The sequence below is a fragment of the Gymnogyps californianus genome, chromosome 5 (genome assembly GCF_018139145.2).
Source record: "Gymnogyps californianus isolate 813 chromosome 5, ASM1813914v2, whole genome shotgun sequence".
Classification (NCBI taxonomy): Eukaryota; Metazoa; Chordata; class Aves; order Accipitriformes; family Cathartidae; genus Gymnogyps; species Gymnogyps californianus.
Window position 1 is genome coordinate 17,945,829 of NC_059475.1, and position 18,642 is coordinate 17,964,470.

Genomic DNA, 18,642 nt, shown 5'->3' on the forward strand with positions numbered 1-18,642 from the left:
CACCAGTTTCAAATTTTCCCCTGAGTTGGGAAATCATAATTTAATCAGTTTTAAGCTAACGTTTACCTGTGAATGAATCTCTGTAATTAAAAAGCTCATTCTGTTGCAAAACTCCTTTCACGTTGCAGCGATTTTATTTTTGCCGATTCACCCTGCCATCCTGACCAGTTTACAGGGCCAGCATCACAGAGCTGCTGGAAGGATCTTCTAAGCTGCTGCAGAGAAGGGGAACAGCAAAAGATGGTGTGACATTGAAACTCCTCTGGCCTTTTTCACAGTGGGGCCCAGAACGAAACCCCAAACCTATTTTTGTGTTGGTTAGTAAGGGTACCAAAAGTCTTTTATACTGCAGCTCCAAGGCTACCCTTTCCTCCAGCCTCTGCGGGCAGGTTTTTAAAGCAGCACTTAATGGGTGAGGAGAGAAGGGAAGCTGGGGAGGAGAAGGAAGAGGCAGCCTTCCCCACCAGCTGTGCCAGATGTGGCATAAGTCTCTCCTACGTCCTTCTCCGTATTCCAGGTCCCAGCTGCATTGGGCCACACTGGGAATGACTAAGAGACCTCACCTAAACAGGCAGCGGTTTGTGGCAAAGGAGCTGCCATAAAAATAACTTTGGAAAACAAGACTCAGCTCTTTGGCTTCAGGAACCAGGACTTCCCAATGTGGCTGAAAACCATCCAAAAACCTCATCATTTCTGTGGTTACCACAGCTGTTCCATCAAAGGTGCTTGCATAGAGGTCATCCTCCCTGCCCTCCCTTGTACGCTGGTCTCTCATTCGCTTTGATTGCACCATCATTGTCGTTACTCAGATAGGTTTGTCACACTTCCCTACCAAGACCACATTTTGGCCAGATGGCCCATAGGGAGGGCAACCAAATGTGCTCCTCACCCTCGTGGAGACCCTCGTCTGCACTAGGTCAGACGTGGAAAGGGATCAACTGTCTCAGGTGATTTGGGCCAAGCAGAAAAGCACACTAGAGTTTCACAGGGACTGGGAGGCTGGGCTTTGGTGTTTCTGGAGCCATGGGCTTGAGAGTGTGATGGGACGGAGGTGAGGGAGGAGTGTTGGGCGCAGCAGGTGAGGATGGGCCTCAGGAACAAGCCGAGCTAGAAAATACTGAAACATGAATGGCTCAGCACTACAGCTAACAGGAGAAAAGGTACTTCAACAACCTCCAGATTACAAATATTTTCATTTCAGATTTTCCTCCAAGCAGCTGACCTGCCCAGAGAAGTTTTGACACCTCTCCAAGTGACAGCAGCACCTTTTCTGTTGGTGCTGTTGGCTAAGAGGCAAAGTGTTTCTTTGTAAACTAGGGGTCGACCTTAACAGAAAAGCTGCATTATACATGCTGGCAAGACAGGCAGAGGATCTGGGATGTTACTCTGACTTCTTTGTTCTTCCCTATTTTGTACACCATTTTCTTTGCAGAACCTACCAGACAAACATACTTTGGGAATGAGTAGGTTATTAGTTCCTCGTTAAAAGTACTTTAACGCAGACAGATGGATGCAAAGCAGCCTGAGAAGACAGTATGGAGGAGGCCTGGACCTCACAGAACCCATTCACTGACCACATGGATGGGTCAATAGAGCAGGAATAATTATGATGCTGAACAGAGGGATCAACCTTTTAGGACAAAGCACGATAAATCTCAGATTCATGATTTCTGCATGTCTGGTATACATTATTTTAAGAATAAAGACTATGGTGACACCGAGTCTATCTGGAATGCAGGTAACTTGAAATTAAAACATGTGACATCTGTCTGAAAGAATTCATTCAGGACCTACAGGAGGTCACAAAAGCAGAAAAGAATGGGAAATGAGAAGATTCACATTTTTTTTACAGTGCCCAAGTCTGAGAATATCAAATATTTACAAATAACTTTTCTTTTTTCCCTGTCCTGAGTAGCTTCTCTGTAAGAAGCACTGTAAACAGGGCTTTGAAAGAGTCACAAAGGCAAAAAAGGCATCTTGCTTTCATCATGTTCAAACAACATTTCTGTCTATTGCCTCTTGAAAATAACCATCAAAACAATTTTTCAACTGAATAGTGGGCTTTTCCATTTCAGATGATTTTCTGTAAGAGAGATCTGTTTTATGAAGGAGATGTAGGCTTGTTTGGTTTTTTTTTTTTTTTGATCAAGAGGAGCAAACCTCTGAGAGCATCTACCCTGGTTTGGTGCAGGAGAGACCTCCCATCTCCTGGCTTGCAGAGGGAGGGGAGGGCTCCACTTTCAGCGCTGCCTGTGTTCGGCACCTTGCCTGGGGGGAAGGAGAGGATGGGATCTACCAATGCCAGCTCCCAGTCGGCATTTCCAAACTGAATAGGCTGATTTTCTGTCTGGCTTTTCACTGGAAAGTCAACGTATTTTGCATGGGAAAAATGCACATTTTTGTTTTAGCCATGAACGTGGGGGCAGTAACCCCTCGATGCTCTCAGAGGCACTGATTCAGGCATGTGTAATAGGCATATTCATCCATATTCAGTTTTACATCCCCATATTCTCTTCCTTTCTTGATAGCTGTGTACATCCCATCAGGCTTACAAGACACCCATCAATTTGGCTGAGTTTGATTTTTCCCGCCCTATTACCGCAATTAACTATTTCCGACAGTACTGACACGCAGTAGGCTGGGGAGGACACCTGCTTTAATTTTGCTTTGAGAAAGTCAGACAAACAAATGGCTCTATAATGAGACTTCAGGAGTCTTCCCCCTGCTCCATTCAGTTTTCTGTACCACTGTACTACTTGTCTTTCTGTCCTGGAGGGGCAGTCACTTCTGCATTTCTCTGTCACATCTGCATTTCTCTTACTGGTGAGACAGGTTACCTTTCAAGTGAAACCGAATTTCCATATGTTTTGTAAGTGACACTCCTGATTAATTCTTTCCTCATTTATATTCCCTGTTTCTCTTTGCATTTTAGGAAGCAGAGAAACCCAAGACGATCTCTAATGGTATTTTAATTTTTATGTTGTCAGAAACACTGCTGGTTTTCTTTACCCAGAAAGTAAACATTTTACAAAAACACCTCATTTTTGCCTAGTGGAAGCTGTCTTGCTTAAAGAAACCGAACCAACTGCTAAAGCTAACCACAACACATGGGTGCATTTATGGGCAGGGCACTCAAAGCAAAAAAACAGGAAAATAATTTGAAGTAAAACCAGATGTAGTGATTAAGAGAAATACAGAGAAAGTAATTCTCCTTTAAATATTTTTTTGAATGGCACATCCCTGTATTAACCCAATGTACCACTTTTTCTTGCAGCCTTTTTACATCCTACTCCATGTTGTGTTGATCTGCTTGAGGGTAGGAAGGCTCTACAGAGGGATTCAGACAGGCTGGATTGATGGGCTGAGGCCAATTATATGAGGTTTAACAAGGCTAAATGCCAGGTCCCGCACTTGGGTCACAACAACCGCATGCAACGCTATAGGGTCGGGGAAGAGTGGCTGGAAAACTGCCCAGCAGAAAAGGACCTGGGGGTATTGGTCGACAGCTGCTTGAATATGAGCCAGCAGCGTGCCCAGGTGGCCAAGAAGACCAATAGCATCCTGGCTTGTATCAGAAATAGTGTGGCCAGCAGGACTACAGGAGCGATCGTCCCCCTGTACTCGGCACTGGTGAGGCCACACCTTGAATACTGTGTGCAGTTTTGAGCCCCTCACTACAAGAAAGACATTGAAGTGCTGGAGCGTGTCCAAAGAAGAGCAACAAAGCTGGTGAAGGGTCCAGAGAACAAGTCTTATGAGGAGCGGCTGAGGGAACTGGGGTTGTTTAGTCTGGAGAAAAGGAGGCTCAGGGGAGACCTTATTGCTCTCTACAGCTATCTAAGAGGAGGTTGTAGTGAGGTGGGTGTCGGGCTCTTCTCCCAGGTAACCAGTGATAGGACAAGAGGAAATGGCCTCAAGTTGCACCAGGGGAGGTTTAGATTGGATATTAGGAAAAATTTCTCCACTGAAAGGGTTGTCAAGCACTGGAACAGGCTGCCCAGGGAAGTGGTTGAGTCACCATCCCTGGAGGTATTTAAAAGACGTGTAGATGTGGTACTTAGGGACATGGTTTAGTGGTGGACTTGGCAGTGCTAGGCTAATGGTTGGACATGTTGATCTTAAAGGTCTTTTCCAACCTAAACGATTCTATGATTCTATGTTTGTGGATTAAAAAGTATAACTAAATAGTCTATTTGCATAACGTAATTTCACAAGACCAACCAGACACACTTTCTGGTGCCATTTCTCCTTTACTAACACAGCTTTTGTTTCAATCTCTCATTACAAACTTCAGCAGAAGAAGGAGGAAAGCGTGCTCAAGGCCTCCCTGCTGTGTTGGTCATGAAAACAAAATTATTTCCATATTAAATTGTTAGTGTGACTATAATAAATTTTGATAGTTTTGCCTGAAACCAGGGGAAATATATACAGAGGCTGTGGAAAGACTCTTTTTCATGGATGTCTCAGCTCTGACTGAATCCGCTTCAGCCAGGTAAGTGTAGAGATAAAAGACGCTGCTGTGCCATCAGCACTCACCCTAACGTTTCCAAAGCAGCTGGACAAATTTACAGAGGAAAAATCCACTGAGAGCTTTAAAGACAAAGGCACCAGCAGGTGCCACCAGCAGGCACCTGAGCCACGAGCTGTTGGCATCTGAAAAAGCATTGTTTTGTGCTCGCTGGGTTTTTATGCTCCTACCTAGGCCAACAGTGGGTGTGCCTGTCTGAGAGCAGGTACCTTTGGTCTGATCCAGTGTAGCCATCTGCATATTTCATATGATTTTCAACTACTGTGGCACTGGTCAGCTCAGGACAAACTTTCTAGAGAAGCAGGACCTTACCTCTCACCTTAACCTTGACTTTGCCCTTTAGACTTCTGCTTCCAGAAGGACTGGTTTTAATTTTTGCACAGGACACTGAACCATTATGGGACAGGGCTTCCTGTCCCTGAGAAGTGCAATTGCCCCAGTCCTAGCATGAATTGAGTCTCTGGGGTTTTGATGGAATTGTGCTCCTCCAGCACAGAACGAAATCTCATGGCCAGCTTTTGACACAGTGGTCTTCGATCCCTCACAACATCTGTAACCCTAAAGAGGTGAGCTGGCACTATCAACCTGACCCTAATCCACTGGGATGATGTTTCACATCACTCATATCCTCATTGCTGGCCAGAACATTGCAGGTTGTGGCACATGCCTGGGATTGGGGAGGAGCAAAACAGAGACGGGGATCAACCCACTGCATGAAACGTCTATCAAAGTCCCAAACACTTATCTGAATTGCTGTTAGATAATTTGGATACTTGCCTAAAATGTCAGTGTTCTGCTTTCAAAAAAAAGAAGTCATGATTTTTTTGCACTCCTAAGTCTCTTAAATTTTTTTTTTTTTTTGAGTGCAGGGATGCAGGAAGGGGAATTAAGACCAAGCAGTAACAAATTCCTCTGAATGGAAAGAGGAATAAATATACAAAAAGCAAATTATATCAGATTAGGAAAGGGTTAAAAAAAAGTCTAAACTTCTTTTGGCTACTAAATATTAAGTTCAATTTCTGCTTTCCCCAGCAGCCTACTACCCTGGCCCCAGGGGCTTCCCAGCCCCGGGGTAAGGGTACCCACTGCGATGCGCAGGGCTGTCCCGTAGCAACTCTGCATGCCTCAACTTCCCCAGCACCTTGCATCTCCAACACCATCCATCTACCACAGCACCAGCAAGCTCTGGGTTAACAATTCAAAACTCAACTTTCTTGCAAATTCGACCTCATACAATCTTCTCTTTCTTGTCCACTGTGACAGCAACCCAAAACACCATTTTTCACACTAGTGTTTTTACTGTACCACTGCTGCTGGTTAATAAACACATCTCCTGGGTGTTTCTCCTGGCCATTGCCAGAGACAACTGTTCAGGTCACAACCTGCCACCGCCTTTGAATAGAGGCTCCCAACTGACATTAGTAGGAATTAAAACTGGCTGGAAATGACTTTTCGAAAGTCAAGCATCTCATTTAAAACAAAACAAAATTAAACAAAACAAAACAAAATATCCCAAAGCTATTTAAAATGAGACTTGCATTTTGTTTTGCCTTCAGGACAAAGCGTTTGCCCTGCGTGAGGGTTTCTATGGCTTCTCCCTTCAGATGACCCCATTGGAGGGGCAGCTGGTGAAGGAGGCCCCATTCTTGCAAAGGATGGATGCGACAGAGCATGCATCTGATAGACCTCAGCATGGACGGCTTAATTACCACCAGATGTCCCTTTTATGGCAGAAATAGTTGCTATAAAAAAAACCTCTATCTGACGAGATGCTGGTGGTATTTCCTAGCAGCCGATGCTTACCTCCGTGCTGTGCGTGAATCTCCAGCATGCAGCTGGGATCAATCCACAGAAGGCCAGGGCAAAACAGAAAAATCCCTGAGGATAAAGAGGAAAAATACCATCAGTTACAGCATGGGGAGAAAAATATCCATTTGAAAACACAGTTGGGACCTATTTAATATGCTTGTTTGAGCAAGTTTAGTTAAAGTTAGAGCTAAACATCACCTTCTTTTAGTATCCCTCATAATGCTGGTTACTTAAAAGAAATTAGATGGATAATAATGTGATTCTCCGTCAGGAGCCCTCTAACTACACTGTGGCCATTTGAAGGGGTTGACCAAAAAAGCACCCGGCTTCCTGTGGAGCAGTTAACCTATTCTGTCCAAATTTCCCTTGGGGGAAAAAAAAAAGGAGAGAAAAACATTATATTTACAGTATGCATCTCTTCTGCAGCAGGACCGTGCCCCAGAATAGCATCTCCTTACTCATGGGATTCAATCCCCCGTGTTTAAAACTCGGCTATTGGTTTCAAAGAGAAAACCACACAAATAGTCCATAAAGAAGCAAGTAACCAGGATGGAGAGCAACCTGCTCTGGAAAAGGACCTGGACTTTATTCTGTTAGCAAGGTGGCAGCTGCACGGCCAAGCCGCCTTCCTTAAATCAGCACCATCCTAGTTAGACAAAAGGACGACAGAAATATAATCAAGGCCAGCAACTGACCCTGAAGTGTCTAAACAATAACGACAACGACGCAGGAGGCAACTTGACTTTTGTCTTCTTCCCTAGGCTTGCAGAGCTGGAACTTACATGCATTGCCTCTTTATTTGAACAAATCTCGTTCAAAAAAAAAATCCCTGATGTAAACAGCGCTTGCCTGTTGTGACAGCTGGACCAAAGGATCTTGTTCACATCAAAAAAAAAATTTAAAAAAGGAAGAAAAAAAGTGCCTGTAAAGCATTTGAAGCCTAAATGGGCTCATCAAATATGAATCCACAGCTTAGCCTTGGAATGGCAAAAGATGATGAATAAGCACCAGTTGAAAATTATTGCCCTTACAAGTTTTTCCGTGAAACTGTCCCTCTTCCAACATGAAGTTATGTAGCAGGAGAAAGTTACCGAACCGACTGCAGCTTATTTTGGCTACTAATTTTTTTCTATGAGTGTTTTAATAGTGTGATATAGCTGAAACAAATAACTTAAAAAAGATTAAAACTTTTATGAAAGTTTACCAAATTCAAGCTTAAGGAGAGGAAGAAGAGCGTTGCCACTACCAATTCTGCTTCACCAAAAAACTGTTGCTTAAAAAGTAAGTTTAAATAAAAAAGCCCCAAATTCTTCCGTATGCAGCAAGAAAGGAAAAAGTGTTACTTCAAATCCTGGAAATGAACGTGAACATGCCAATAAACTGCCTTTTGCTGGTTCTTGTCCATCTGCTGCCTGCTGTGTTTCTCTGCTTGCGGCAGGACGATGCCATGCCCAGGGGCTTTGCTTGGGGAACAAGACTGCCATTGGCATTTCACCACTTTTTCAGGGCTGCCTTGTTTCAGGCTCTGCATCAGACGCTGGGGAAAACCCTGGTACGTCTCTTACGAAAAACCTTAAATTATGTATGTCCAGTCTCTCCTTTTCTTTTATTTTTTTGGCAGCTGCCTGGCCATATAGGTGGTGAGATCACTCGCTGCCTTGCCAGAAGCTGAAATGGGATAACAGAGGACCCTAAAGGAGATGAGAGGAAAGTCTGATCAAACGCTGACGTGACAAGGGGGATACAAGTAGCGAAGATGGGGAAGAGCACACAGGGCGAGATGCCACGGACCAAAGCACGGCACGACCAAGCCCGAACCCGGCCGGGGTGGGCGGTTCAACCCCTGCAGGTACAGCACAAATTGGAGGGGGGAGGAGGTGAGGTTACACGGGCATTTCAGGTTGCTCCTCACTAGGACCAGACCCTGCATTTTGCACCTTCGCCAACAACTTCCCCCCAAAAAACCCAGCATAACAAAGTCAACGTTTTCACCAAAATCAAGCTCAAAGACAAGAAAGAAAGAGAAAATTATGGCAGATGAAAAAGACAGCACTGATAGCAATGTGAAAGCTCTTCCGCACATCGTTCCAGTAAGGGTTTAATTGAGAGGACCCACCATGAACCTGGAGAGTGAGAAAAACAGCGTGCCAGTGGTACCACCCAGATTTCTCCAGACGTGCTCTCCCTTTCTTCCCCCACCAGCTCCAGCACTTAAGACATCTCTCTGGGGCCAGAAACCCCAGCAGATTAAAATCCTCCTTCTCATCTTCCCTTCCTCGGCCCCACCCCACATCTCAGTCCTTCACCTCCATCATCGACTCCCCCTTTATTTCTATCTAGCTTCTCTGGGAATAGTGAGACGTGGCCTCTTGGGAAGCTCCCCCTCCATCCATCCAGTGCGGAACAATTACATGGCTCCGAGAACATCTTATAAATGAATTATAGGCTGCTTTTTCCCTTCCCAGCCAAAAGGCTTTTGGAAGAGCAACTTTCTAATTACATTAGAAGACTTTTGGATGAAAAAAGAAAAAGGCAACACGTAGTTTGCATACAAAATGTGGAAAGGTCGAAGCTGGTTCACCATCTCCCAGACCCTTGGAGCTCCTCGGAGCCAGCCGCGGGCTGCTGCCTGCTCCCTTTGCAGGAGGCAGTCACATCAGCCCCGCGGAGGTCTGTCACTGGCCAGACATCAATTACTCTTTTATGAATGACCTTGTTTCCATCCTTGCTGCAAGGAACAATTTGTCTTCAAGAGACCTGGCAGAATCCGCAGAAACAGCGTCTTGTCTGTTGGCTGGTGTATCTTTTAATTCACCTTTCTGATGCTTCCCCTTTGGTTAAGGGGGTCCACTTCAGATGAGGGAGGGATCCTTTAGCTCAGACCAGATTCGGTAGCTCTGCCAAACCCCCACACTCTCAGGGAAGGAGCCGGCCTGTGCCTTGCTCAGCTCCAGCTGCTTTTTGGTGCTGCTGTGGCCATGCAAGGGCCAGCTCCCTGCCAGACTTCACAGCCCAGGGGTGAGGAAGGGGGGAGATAATTTCCGAATGCATCTATCAGGTTGCATCCCTCCCTCCCTGACCCAGTTCATCTAAAAGCACACAATGTTTTTGCCTTTCTACACAGCAAACACGAGCCAGTGATCTCAGTGCGAAGGAGGAGTCCGTCCTCGGCTGCAGCTGAGCACATGGGCTCTGCCTGCACCTGCTCCCCAGGGACCACCGGCGCACGGATGCCTCGCTCAGGAGTGCTGCACCACGAGGGAGAGCACGGGAGACAGATCCATTGTGAAAGCAAAATGCTGAAGTGCGCTGCGGTGTTATTAAGGACCCTCTACACACTTGCCTACAATGATACACCTGGGAACAGTAAAGCAAACAGCCTGTGCTGTGTGCTGGCCCTACTGGCACATCACTCTTGGTGAAAAACTGGGTTATATCGGGCATTCCCTAAGGCTTTTTTATCACAGAAATTATTTGGAACTGGTGCTTGGAACAGCTGCTCCATCCTGAACACAAATTTTGCTCTACACAAGTGTTTTGTAGGCTGGAAAGTTCAGGTGTAAGAATTTCAGTTGGGATATTCTGGTTGGCGTGCTGCTCCGTGCTTTTTTTTTCTCCCCCCTCTCCATCTGACCAGATAACAGCACACAGTGCCTTAAACCCCACCGGAGCCGGAGTCTTTCCTTTGTACAAGCAGCACTAGCAAAACTGCAGTTTTCCTTCCTTCTCCTCCCCTTCGATAGCGACATGGCTTTCAGGGGCTGTGAGAGCTGCAGGATGTTTACATTCAGGACTGGCTGCTTGATGGACCATGGATCACCAAAAAGCAGGGTTTGCCAGAACTGGAGGACAGTCAATAAAGCTGTTACTACTCTCCCTGTTTAAGAGGAGCTTTGGGGATAATGGTCCAGGATTTTAGAACATAATTTTTTATTCTTAAGTTCTCAGTTACTCTCTAGAAACCAGCTTCCTCACAAGCATCAGTAGATGCAGAGTAGCATCTGTCTGGTCTGGTGATGCTGCTAATGCAGCTACAAGTCAAGCTCCTGAGATACGTGTGCTTTAACCAATATTTGACCTGTTCTGGTTTCTAACCACTCTGCACCCATTATCATTATTAGGACAGCACCAGTAAGGCCTGCAAAGACCGAGACCCCTCCTCTTTATACACACAAACCCCAGATAGCCAGGCAGGGTGAGCATTTATAATTTAAATAGACCACAAAAAAAAAGCCAGTAGGGAAACTGAGGCAAAAGAAGGAGATGGGATCCACCCAACAGGTCAGTGACCAGGGCAATGCTCCTCTAAGCCCATCTGCATCCTGGCTAGCATTTCCCCAGGGTGGCTGGTTTACCAAGCGGCATTGTTGTGGATTAGCCCCATCGATGCAGACAACCCCAAGCATGGCTCTGTTTCCTATACAGCCACAGATGTCAGGCACCAATACTCTGGTGTTTTCCCTCTTTGATTAAAGAGTGAATTAAATGGTCTTCTAAACAAGACACATGCTTTGCAGGAGAGGAGAAGTCCTTTAAAATCAATAGCAGGGGAAGGTGAAAAATCCTCTCTATTAACCAGTAGAAAAAAAGCTGCAAGCCAGGGGGCTGATCACTTCTGCGAGCTACAGCCCAGCGGGGATCAGCAGGGCAGGACGCGACACCAACAACAAGTTTCACAGCCCCACAGGGCTGAACCCCACTCCTGCCTGCGATTACATCTCACCGCAGCCATCAGGGGCTGGCTCTCCCTGTCTGCATTTCTCGCTTGCAGCTCAGAGATTAAATATGAGCCTTGGGAGAGGGTAGGAACTGGTGGGAAAACAAGCAGCCGGCTGGCCCTTGCTGTAAGATACTAACAGTTAGAACGGGGTGGAGGGGCAATTTATAGGGATAGCAAAGCTCCCCTATGTGATTTAAGATGCTGATGAGCTGCTTGAACAAAGAGGAGCAGAGAATAAGGTTGCTGGTGATCAGCTCTTTGCTATTTCTCAGGGCCCCTCGTTAATTTCTGAAGGGCTGGGGACATGCCGCCACCCCCGCAGTGGTTGCGGTGCAGCCACTTACCCAGTGCACCCTCACCCAGTGCGTTTCCCTTGCATCTCCCGGTGCCGAGTGCCAGGGCCCGGCGGGGCGGGGAGCGGGGAGCTCGGCGGGCCCACGGCCCCCTCCAGCGGCGGAGGCGCAGCCGGGCCGGCCGCTCCCGGGGAAGCGCGGCAGTGGAGCGACCCCTCGCTCGGGTGCGAGCTGCCCCCTCTCCCCTTCCACCCTGCCCGGCAGCTTCAAACACCCTGCGGGCCCCTCACGCTGCCGGAGACGGCGGAAACGGAGCTTAAAGGCAACAAGGGGCATCCCGTTATCCCCTGCTGAGAGTAGAGTGGGATGCCTCATTGCCACAGCCGCGGGGAAAGCACCTCGCACCCTTCCTCCTCTTCCCACAGGGCAACGATACCGTGTCTTCACTGCAATGGCATCACCAGAGTTCCAAAAATGAAGATGACCACCTCCCCCAGAGGACCCACACTGTGAATGCTAAAGCAAAGTGAACAGGACACACTAGGAGTCACAAAGGTAAATAGCTAGTTTGAGGTTTCTGCCAGCCGGAGGTTTCTTTGGTGGCCAGAGCTTGGCTGTGTTACACCAAACCAGCCAGGCTGGGGGAATCGATGGGTGGCTGGAGGAAAGGATCTGCTGGTCCTCGCCCTGGCGGCAAGGGGAAGGGAAAGAAGCAGCAGGTAGCCCTCAGAGGAGGACAGCAACTCAGGAGTTTGCTGGGTATGTTTTTCTTTAACTATCCCTTCAGGGAATGGCTATAATTTTAACAGCCTGTTTAACCTAGTGGCATATCCCAAACCATACTGCACAGAGAGTAAGGCAACCAAAGAAACATTATAGAGAAGTTCAACAATATTTTCAGGCAGCCATGACAGTCTCCACTAGCCTGTACATACCCATCTGTTGTTTTAGATGCGGTAATTGCAGGCACACATTAAAGTATGCTTCAGCAAAAGAGAGGGGAATTATCCATACTCTGCTAGCAGTATTCATAGGAACTGTGTCACCCAGGCCCCTTTGAGCATCTCAGATAGAGAGAGGAAGACTGCGTATTGAGAAGGTGAAAACATTAACTTCAGTAGCTGCTTTGCACTAAGTGTTAAGGTGTCAGCTTCTCATTTCTGCCATCAGTATCATTCTCCCAATTACATAGATAAGATAAATCTCTTTAAAGCTAGTTTATGTATGACAGCAATGCAATTATTTTATATTAAGCACGGCTTCATGCACAGCAACCTACCTGTTAACTCCTGCCCTTCACATAGCATGGGCAAACATGCAGTGAGCAGCACTTTTCCGCTCATCCCTCCGGCCCCGAGGCTGGAAGCTGCGCCGTTCAGACTAAGCCCTGTGGGCAGGCTGTGTTTTTAAATGGAGCAGAGCTCACAGTCCAGTTTACTAATGCTGGCATGGTCCGGGCCCAAACAGGCACTTCACTGTGGATGATGGAGAGGAGAAAGGTGGCATTTCAGCTCTTGTGGTACCCCTCCACCTTCTCCTTGGAGGCTGAAACTGAGGGTCCAGCCCAAAGCCCCCATGCCTGCTGCCATGCTTTGTATGCCCTGCACCACCACTGTGGTGGATGTTTGCAGCAAGGCGGGAAGGAGGGGAGCTAGCTTTGCTGTCACAAGCGAGAGGAACAACGTGGGACTTTTACATTCTTGCTCAAAATTGCACTGCTAATGTTTCCCCACACAAACCAGGTGTTGTCTCGGTGAGAAAAAATACGCTGGGAATCGTCATCACTGCAATTGCTCTGGCAGATAAGCACCCCCTTTTGACCCCGCTTCGAAAGCTGTGCACACAGCACCTTGGCAAAAGAAACAAGGTGCAGAAGGATGCAAATCCTCAGCTGGAGGAGATCTGCAGGGTCATGTCTTTTACAAAAACGTCCCCTTGCAGCACAGGGTGGAGCAACAGGACATCCTTCCCCAGGCGTGCATGCTCCCAGGCACAAGGCAAAACAGCTCCCAGCACCACATTGTAAGGGTACCAGCCCAAGGTTACAAAAAGCCCCTCCCAGCCAGTCCCTCCCGATACGCACCATGGCAGTAAGGCACTGCGATTCCCGCACTGTGGCAGCAGAGCTCAGCAGGGCGGCGAGGATCAGGGTCATGCTGAGGCAGATCCCAAAGTAGAAAGCTGGAAGGAAGTTGGACATGGGAGCTGCGGTCAGACACCAAGACTTTAGGGCTAACGGAGGCCTGGCCTGATGCTTTTGCCCAGAGAGGGGCCAAAAGGTGCGTTTTGGGGAGCTGGTCGAAGAGGACCAGGTTGCAGAACTCAAAATGTTTTATAATTTATTCAATAACCCCCCATCTGCATATGCTTTGCTTGTCCGGCAGGGCTGTACACCTCCAGGCGGTTCCCACAGCTCCAGCAGAGTGAAGCACCCTAAAAGGGTGACGGTCCACCCGACGGACCACAAGCTGTCAATTATTTTGGCACTCAGATAAGGATCCCCCTGAATGGGGCGGGCTGACGTGCAGCAGCTGTCCCACAGCCCCTATCGGGACTTCGTGCGCTGCTAATCTGGTGCAACACTTGCCCTCCGGTTTCCTCCTGGCTAAGGCAAGGTCACAGCCGGTACCCTGCGGCAGGGCTCAGGGACCACGGCGTTGTGAAGGGCTTCGCAACCCTCACTCAGGGCTGACTGTGCAAAGAGTTAACGCTTGCAAGCAAAGCAAGTGGAAGCATCGCTCTAGAGGGCTGTCTGGGAAGGGAGAGCCTGCAAGGCTGGATTAAGTCCCAATCTATATAGCCCCTGGTGTGTGTAGGAAAGGGGGAGGGCTGTACCTTAGCTTTGGACTAACATAGTTTTTACACCTGCCTTGTTAAACTGAAATTGAGAGCCAGGATCTAGACAGGGTATGAGCATGTTTACGTCCAGAGTATAGCTTGGGAGAAGCAGCAGATGCGAGTGCAGCAGAGGTGAGCGGAGTATTTTAGTATCTGGGCTGTTCTCATCTCTTTGCTCTAGCTTTGTACCCGAGACTCAGTTTATTTTTCTCCCTTGTGTAGGGAAAAACCCTCACATTTCCTCCAAAAATAGGTGTTTCCATGCATTTCTCCTCCCATCCTCAATTTTCTATGCTTTGCTTCAACTCTTGTAACAGTCCCGCTCCCCACGCTCCCAGGGCCCTTCCAGCCCCACTGCACCTTTAGGTCCATCTGTGGCTGAGCTCCCCCTGAGCTTTCACCGCAGCACAGGGGAAGGATGGGGAGACGGTGAATAGAGGGACAAGAGCGAACGCAGCAGCACCTGAGCACCCTGTGCTCCCACAGCACCCTTTGGTGCCTGGCATGTGGATCTGATACAGGAAAAAAGTGCCTGTGGGACTGTGTTAGTCCTAATGCATCCTCCAAAAGCCAGCCCCTGCCTCCTCCTGCAATACCTCTGCATTTCCTTCAATTGCTTTAGGGGATTTTGCAGCTCCTGGGTTCACCAAAGGTCTCACTGGATGTGACCACAACGTACCTGCGTGGTGGATGACCCTGTAGGAGTTGCTCTCCAGGGAGATGTCGCTGATGAGGGCGAAATGGAGCCCGTAATGGGTGACTGTGCTCAGCGTGGCAACGGACAACCCCAGCAGCTGGAAAAGAAGGTTTTTAGGAAGGGATTTACACGGTAGCAGCTCCTGCTGAGCACACACAAAGCTTTGAGGTGTATCTGGATACTCCTGAGCCCTATGCAGATGCAGACAGCCTGATCATCCAAAGACCACTGCACGTACCCCACAATGCACATAAAAGGACAAAGCCCAGACACTTAAACATACTGAAGCTCTTTTTCTCTCTTGCACAATGAGCATGCACGTGACACTGCACAGCCCACGGCCAGTGTCCGTGGATGAAATTCCCACCGCATGAAGAAAACCCAGAGGATCCATGCTCTTGCAGCACACCTGTGCAGTCCCAATTCGCTCTGCAGAGTACTCACATGCAGTTATGAGGGCTGCCAGCTTCAATAGTGGTTTTGGGCAAGGATGAGGTTCTCTGCTTTGCTCTTTGCAATGCTAGTCCCATTGCCTGTTGTTGGCTATATTTCCTATTGTAGAGTGCAAAGAGCTGAGTCTTGTACTACTCCAAGTAATCTGTGTTGGTTTCTGTCCCCGCAATATGCTGCTGGGCCGTCCGTGTTTCTGTCCCATCCCTGAAAGCACTGATATGCCTAAGGCATGGGGTGACTACCAGCATGTTACCCTCTGTGTTGCCCAGAGCAAGTCCAGGCGATGGAGAGGGAACATTTCTGATGGCACCTGGCTCTAGGGCAGGGCTTCTTCCAGCACGACTGGTAGCAGAGCTGGGACAGAGGCACCAGCAGCAGGACAGTTAAAACCAGCTCCAACTCTAGTGTAATGAACCTGGAAATACAAGAGGTGAGGCCACTCCTAGCTCCTAAGATAAGGTTTCATCATTTTGTGCATTTACAATACGGAAACACAAGGTAGCTATCCCTGTGTCAAATGTGACAGTCCGGTGTCAACATAATCCCCACTGTATGACATTTTCTAATAGCTTTTGCTGGAGACTTACAGTTTCGGAGACTAAATACATGCAAACTGTAGCATTTTCTCCTTATAAATAACCTAATTTGTGGCACCTACTGATCCTTCATGCTGTGTATTACTGCATATCTTGACCCACACCCAGCAAAATCCTAAGTGCAACACTGGTTAGCTCAGATTTCTGAGAAACACCAGTCTAAAATCCTCCCAGGAGCAATAACATGATTCTAGCCATCCACAGCAACTGTGCCTTAACATCTCCTCTAAACATGTTTCGTACCAATCCTCCTTTGATTTCTGCCAAATGACATATTTTGTTATTTGGAAGAGAGAACAACGTACAGCCCCTACAGCCAACAGTCTTGATACGTTGAAATTTGGACAAACTATAAATTTAATGTGGGGCCCAAAATAAGGTATTACCTTTTAATTACACTCTTTCCAAGCCATCAACCCTCTTTGAGCTAAATACAGATTATTATTATTTTTCAAGCTTGCAAGTTTTGATGAAGTGAAAAGGCAACAAGTACATACAACTTGAAAACATCCAGGAGAAGCATTTCCCAGTTTCCACCATTGCCCGTTAGCTCTAACAACAGATGTCAAGAAGCTCCCCTTCAATTTGCTTCAAAAGCTGATAAAAAGGATCCCTAGAATTCTTTTACTTTGAGGTGCAGATCCACAGGTCTCTCACATATACTTCCACTGAAGCATTGTGGTTTCATATCCTCACTGATCCCGCCTGCAGCTGACCACCCTCCCAGCAACAAGTGTGACTGCAGCAGGTCCATCCTCCCTCTTTTGCTCCAAGGAGACAGGAGCAAATATCTTTTTGCTGAAAACCACCCATTCCAACAGCAGCGACCTTTCCTTTCTCCTTCGAGGTGGCCGCCGGGTTGTGAAAGAGCTGCAGCGGCGTGACAGCCCTGAGAAACCAGAAGTCTATCAGCGGAGGGGGGGCGATGCTGGCAGCCAGCGATAACCACCCAGGGTGCAATGATAACTCAGGCAGTTGGCTTTGCTTGCCCTCTGCCCGCAAAAAACAGAATGTGAGGAAACCCGACCCTCTCTGAGTGGGGACAGGAAAGGCAACGAAGCAAGAACCTCAGTTCTGCAGAGATCCCCCCAAACCTGCCTGCTCACCATGACACAGAGGCTGGTCACCAGCAGCTGGCACTTGGTGGTCCTCATCCCACACCTCAGTCCCATGGCTGCTTGTCCCCAGAGAGAGCTGGCAGTTGGTCCCTCCAGCTCTTGATAAAGCCTGGGTTTACACCAAAGGGAAGCATGGCCACAGCGGGGCCTCTCGGGAAGTGTAGTCCCCACCACGTGCCGATGCACCTCCTCCTGCCTGATTATTAAATCCTGTTTAGAGCAACCGCCTTCTGCCCAGGCTCTTGGTGGGCTGCCGTCAGCTCCGACACGCAGCCATCTGGGAAAGGAGGAAAGGCATACAGAAAAACAGCCTTTCACGGAGTTCGGAGCAAAGGTCCTTAAAAAAAATTTTTGAAACTGTTCAATCAAGAGTCAGTATCAAAATACCCTGTTTTTCGCTTTCATTGGGATGCAGTTCTGCTTAATGAACATTGTCACTATTTTTTTTAAAATCTGCATAAATAGTATCTTGGGAAAAAGTTTAGGAAAATGTTATTTAGAAAAAAACCCCTGTTTTTTACAGAAGAGATCAAAACCCCCAAACAGATCTGCATGAGTCTTCCCTCCCCATTTAAAAACTACCACATGGCAATAACCTTTGGCTGAGACTTTATTAAAACTTCTATTTGCAGACGAGGGAAAAAAATCCCTTTGGTAGTATTTCATTCAGGAAAATGGTTATACATAAATATAACCCCCTGCTCAGGAGACCCTCACCATCCATGGACATTTTGACTCTGTCCTTTCCCCTCTCCTAGCACTGAAGACCCCATAGACCCACGGCTACAGAGGACTCAGGTGACTTCTGGTCTTCAAAACCAGCTGCCCGCTGGATGCATATTTCCCAAAAGTAAATCACAAAGAAGCCTCAAGAACAATATCTGGCCAAAGGGAGACCGCGTGACTAAGTGCCTTAATCATCCTTAGTTTCGAAGCTAGACCGGTGGAAAGGAGGTGAAACAGAATAACGGAAAATAGTTGCACTCCCCCCAGGTGGCAAAGAAAGGGGGGAAAAGGGTAAAACCATCCCACATCAGTAACTGTAGCTACAGGAAAATGACAAAGAAGGAGGAGGGGAGTGAAAAAAGGAAGGAAGATGCATTTTGTAGAGCAAAGAGAAGCAAGAGAAAGTGAGTTGCACAAAGCCATGTGCACAGGAAAAAGCATGTCATGATTTTCTGACTACATCACTAGCTTTCTTGCAAAACATCTTAGTTGCAACCTCCTGAGACACCAATGAGAGCTGCCACAACCGTTTCCTAAAACAACCCATGGCTCATGGGTCCCTGCCCTGGTGGGGCTCCCTGATGCCCGGTGGGAGACACTGGTGTACCCGTGTGCACATGGAGACCTTCCTATTCCAGCCACCAGCTGGAAACCACCTGAGAAAGTCCAACAGATGGACAGCAGGGAAGCAGAGCAGTGGGGAGAGGCTACAGAGAGCGGGCAAACAGGCTGGTGAGGCAGCTGATGCCCAGCCACCCATGTTCAGGAGCAGGTCCCCCAGGGACAGGCTAGGTGGGGAAAGTGCCTTATAAAACACTGTGGTGCAGTTAGGACTGCATCCAAATGCAGAGCTGTTAGCACCCA

At 47.7% G+C, this 18,642-nt stretch overlaps 1 protein-coding gene across 1 annotated transcript in view; it reads right to left on the minus strand.

Moving 5' to 3' along the window:
- The window catches only part of TSPAN32 (tetraspanin 32), a 31,221-nt gene extending 14,115 nt beyond the window's left edge, over window positions 1-17,106 (minus strand). Inside the window, exons 1-4 of the mRNA XM_050898313.1 lie at window positions 17,041-17,106; window positions 14,868-14,982; window positions 13,434-13,531; window positions 6,332-6,406 (exon numbers count right to left, since the gene is read on the minus strand). Of these exons, the coding sequence (XP_050754270.1) occupies window positions 6,332-6,406; window positions 13,434-13,531; window positions 14,868-14,982; window positions 17,041-17,106 (354 nt within the window). The remainder of the gene's footprint in view (window positions 1-6,331; window positions 6,407-13,433; window positions 13,532-14,867; window positions 14,983-17,040) is intronic.
- Window positions 17,107-18,642: the final 1,536 nt, after the last annotated feature.